At 47.1% G+C, this 4,769-nt stretch overlaps 1 protein-coding gene across 1 annotated transcript; it reads right to left on the reverse strand.

The window, feature by feature from the left end:
* Positions 1-3,284: 3,284 nt before the first annotated feature.
* UCRPA7_2162 (hypothetical protein) lies at positions 3,285-4,202 on the reverse strand (the record flags this gene model as incomplete). The annotated part of the gene is made up of 4 exons (XM_007914736.1): positions 3,285-3,291; positions 3,410-3,938; positions 4,013-4,142; positions 4,200-4,202. 4 exons carry the CDS (start codon positions 4,200-4,202, stop codon positions 3,285-3,287), a joined length of 669 nt encoding a protein of 222 aa, XP_007912927.1.
* Positions 4,203-4,769: the final 567 nt, after the last annotated feature.

Consider the following 4,769-nt stretch of genomic DNA (forward strand, 5'->3'; position numbering starts at 1 on the left):
ATCGTGGTACCCATGACTTTCAATCAACAGGAGCTCATTCTTTTCAAGTTGACAATATTCTTTGCTAGTCTGTTTACCAAGATCGAGGCAACAAATTCAAATGGATTCTTGATCCAACAAGGCAGATTAAGGCTAGTATTTGATCATATTGCTGTTGCCTTGGAATTGCGCAGGGATAGTGGCCTCCTTGTGGGAGAGGAGTTCTAGAAATACTTTGAAAGCAGGAGCTTGTGCGTATCATCAAATTTCCTAGCCCGGGGTCGATTCTCTGGTAGATACTTTTGTGATGCGTTAAGATCAAGACAGCGGGTATCTACACAGCATGCCTTCACCATTGCTAAAGTTTCTGGAACCCTGATCTAGCAAGCGCTGCTTCCACTCCTAGAAACAATGCCATTGCAAGTACTCACCTTTCATCGAGTGCATCAAAGGCATCACCTACCAGGTTTGAGTTCCCCAATTTGTGATTTTGGGTCATACGAAATAGTTCAAGCTCTGGAATCCGCCGAAAAAGATTCTTTTTCCTAAAGCAACTTTGATTTCCATTTGGCTTCAACACCATCTACCTGGTGTTTCTTTCCTTTCTTGATAATTCATTCTATCTTGGTAAGTATTGAAGCTAATCCTATCCGCATTTAAATCTCACCTTCACCTAAACGAGAATTTAGATCTTCGAAAATAATTCCTGTTCACGGCTCCTGCATTTACAGCTTCCCAAACCCTTATCCGCCTACCAACATGAGTCGTCTCAGACATTATTCGGCGAAAAACTGTCTAGGGTCATTCAATCTTATGGAAGATGAGTCTCAGGACGATGATGACTATACAAGTCTCGGATCAGAGTACTCGGATGGCAGCGATAATGAACAGGACGCAGAAGATGAGGATATGGAAGATGAGGAAGAGGGCGAAAATTCAATCGAACCCTCGGAATCATCAATGCCTGGCACTTCGAAAGAACCGAGCCCATGCGTGGTCGTTGACGAAGGCCATGACGACTCTGATAGGTCTGACGAGGAAAGCGCGCAGGATGGGAGTGACACACCTATTGTGAACAATAACGATGAGTCAGGGGAAACATCAAACACAGTCTGGGAGCCCGATTTAAGTAACTAGCTCCCTTTAACATCTACAATCATCCACGACTGCTAACAAAATGTCTAGGGTTGAAGCACGACGTGACAGAGATTGCGATACACTCTTTGAACCCTGATTGTGTTCTCCTAATCCAAGGAGCCCAATCCTCGAGTCCTGAATGGTTCTTCATGCGCGATGTCAAGACCGCATATCTTGTCTCGAAACAATGCCTCGATAGCAAATTTCCAGCTTGGAGGTCACTTGGTTCGAAGACATCTCAGCTTACGAATGCCAATGATACCATTCTGGTGAGAGAGTTTCGTCCGGGAATTTCACGGCTTGTTATGGTATTTTCGGCCATCGCTCATGGAAAGCGAGCCCTTGTAGACGACATGCAGCTCCAACTACACGACGTTGCTGAACTTGCGAAGCTTAGTTACACATATAAAGGGCTGCATCTCATCAGGTCTTGGATAGCCGAATGGACCAAGGACTTGCTAGACGAGGAGGAAGATCTTTCTGAGGAAGACCCATACAACTATCATCAGGAAGTCGAGAAAATATGGATTGCCTATGAATTTGGATTGGAGCAGCTCTTTCTCAAAACATGCTTCCAACTCTCATTCATCAGCTCCACTCTTATCCCAAGCAGCAAAAGTCTTCCACTAGGATTGCATGGTAGGTGAGCAATTCGATGATTTCGGAATAGAGCTGATGGATATCTAGAGAGAGTCTATGCCTGCAGATCCGCTTACATTTTAGAGGCAATGAAACAACCTTGGGCTTGTCTCAAAGACTTGCGGGATGCCAAAGCAAAAGGAGGGGAGGTGTCTAGTCGAATCTGTCGAAAGAAACTCAGGAAATGTCTCACTTTTCAAATCAAGGCACTCGAAGAATGGTTTTCTGAGCGGCTCCTACCTCTCGTGCCTGTGCAGCTCGAAGAAGCTGCCAAGTTAGCGGACATCTCGCCACTGCAAATCTGCGTAGCGGATTCTCTCGACACTGATGGCGTGTGCGAACCAGAAGGCAGAATGAAATGCAGACTTGGCGTGCTTGCAGAGTTTCTCGATCGCGGAGGCACGGGTGGGTACTTGCACCACAGTGTCTGGAGCCTTTGCGCTGGTGACAAAGCCCGACCAGCAACGGAAGACCACATCAAATACATGGAGAATCAGCGGAAAATCATCGCTACAAACAAGATCTAGCAGCGTTAGGATGGTGGAAGCGATATCAGGAACTTATTAGAGAATTCGCGAGCTGCATAAAATCCAAAGCGGGAGAGGTGGTTAACATGGGTCAGTCTGAACCGTCAGCACCGAAAAGCAAGGTGAGCTACAGTAGCTTTCAATTTCGAGCAAGGTTCTCCAGAGCATCAAAAAAGAGAAATACATTTGCTTTGATTCTGCCATGATGACAATTGCTGGAGAGTGCCTTACCGGCTTCCCTACCAACAGCTTTCCTATCAATAGATTGGTGAACGGAAAGTGACAATCCTTTTCGGCTACCTATCGAGTCCAAATGAGATAACCTGGGAAGACAAATTTGTAGTAATTTCAGTCTTTGCTTAACTCTCATACGTCAGAGATGCATTTCAGAATAGACTCTGACATCGCCCTCAGTGATCGCTTGCACATCTGCTAACGTTCAACATTGCAATCCCGCATTCATAGCCACCGAAAACATTTGCTGAAATCATTCTCCATCATCTTCTCTCGAGGATAGCACGATTACGAGTCATTCGTGCAACCTGCTCTGGCTTCAGAGTCGGGATCTCATGTCCTGCATTGGCCATGTACTGGGCCAAATGCAAGTGTTCTTCCCCCGGGTAAGGGAATGTCTTAGCCACATCCCAGAGTCCACAACCCTTTCGTCGTGTAGACTTGCATAGATGGCCAGCTCTCATTCCGGAAGGAACGAGATTGCGGAAATTGAGAAGGTGAGTCGGGGCGGCAGGCAAGACTTTGCCAGCAACGTCATCATTGAATTTGTACAAAGATAGCCTTGACGCCTTGAACCAGGCTACTAGGATATCATGTTGACCCTTCACGCACAGAGGCGAACCACTGCTACAAACCTCGCAAGGTATTGCAGAGCGATTCATGACACCAAGTAGCCCTTTGACCTGGTTGTGGTATTCGTACACTTGGCGAGTGGCGTGTGCCAAATATTTCGCCCGGATCCGATGAACGTTGTCTGTGGCAAACCGGTCAGAAACTGTCACACTCATGATAGAAAAGCCCCAGCTAAGAACGTACCGTAAATGGTGGGTGGCAATGTGATGGGACGTCCAATCCATTGGGTGGTGTAGGCCATTTTAAACGTCATGGCAGACATCACATCAGGAAGGCCAAAGGCATACGCGACCCAAATCCAGCGGTATATGGTGACGAAGTCCATCTGCTCGTCGGAATCTCTTGGGAGGTAGCCCTGTCTAACTCCAAGGCAAGCCAGCCAGTTGCCGACCCAAGGGCGCAAGACTGTCAAAAGCGAGTACTGGATACTCGCCTTCGCTAACAAAGTGAGAGCACCTAACTCAAGCTCCTCGGGCACATCATCGTATAATTCATGAGCCACGGATAGAATTATGGAGAAAACCTCAGCTGATACCACGGGCAGGCTGATGATCTGAATGCCGCCGGTGTCTACGACTCCGACGAGGCCGTTCAAAAGAAGCTCCCAATGGCTCGAAATTCCTGCCAGACGTTCCATGGAGATGACGAACGCTTGTTTGTCCTCTTCACGATCTTGCTCATCCGAGTATCGGCAGTAACGCTCTGATCGAACATAACCACTTGCAATAATGGTGAGGTCGAGATTCTCGTCTCCGTAGAATGTCACACACTTGATCTGATGGTGCGACTCTGCATATCGTGATCAGCAACTTCATCAAGCCTTTCCAAGCTACTTCACCACTTGTAGTGTGATCAGTACTTACCTAGATACTGAGCCCATTTTCTCTGGTCTTCAGGATGGATTACCGTGAAACAGGAGCTCTCAGATGCCTCGGCATTGTAGATCGACTCGGAAAAGTCCTCCAGCAGAGGACTGCCTTTGTTTGTGTGTGACTAGATAGATGTCATTTATAAGCATATTACTGTTTAGGGTCCGAGAACTGAACTCACCATGATAAACGATCTCCCTTGCTTTGCCACAGTCTTGCTGCGCGGCTGTCCAAGTCAGGGTGTCCGCTTGTATCTCAGATCTTCTACAGAACGACAATGCGGCTTTTTGAATGAACGGTGAAGTGATCTCGCCAGCTATGCCAAGTAAAACATGTGCCGCAGGCGATCCCAAATGCGGCTGTCACCGTAAAAGTGAGGCAGACGGAGGCTCTACTTCATTAGGATGAAAGAGGGAAAGAGCGTGGCACAACAGTAAAGGTGAGTGGATAGATGGGAGGCAGAAATGATGTGAGACGGAAATTTGTACGCGAGGAGTCTGTCCAGGTATGTTTCAGCCGCGCGAAGAAGCAGAAAATCTTGTCTGAAGCCGACTTGATGAGTTTGTGAGGGTATGCCTCTGTCAAATGGTGTTGGATGTATACTATCTGAGAAACGCCATTGAGAGCAGCCAAGAAATAGAGGAAGGTTCTGGAGAAATCCTTTCTGCGAGATAAATAACAATCTCGACAGAGGTGAGCCATGTGCAATGAGTATTAATAGCAGGCGCTTTACTACCAACATTGTAGGTCC

The sequence above is a fragment of the Phaeoacremonium minimum genome (genome assembly GCF_000392275.1).
Source record: "Phaeoacremonium minimum UCRPA7 unplaced genomic scaffold PA7_03_scaffold_152, whole genome shotgun sequence".
Taxonomy (NCBI): domain Eukaryota; kingdom Fungi; phylum Ascomycota; class Sordariomycetes; order Togniniales; family Togniniaceae; genus Phaeoacremonium; species Phaeoacremonium minimum.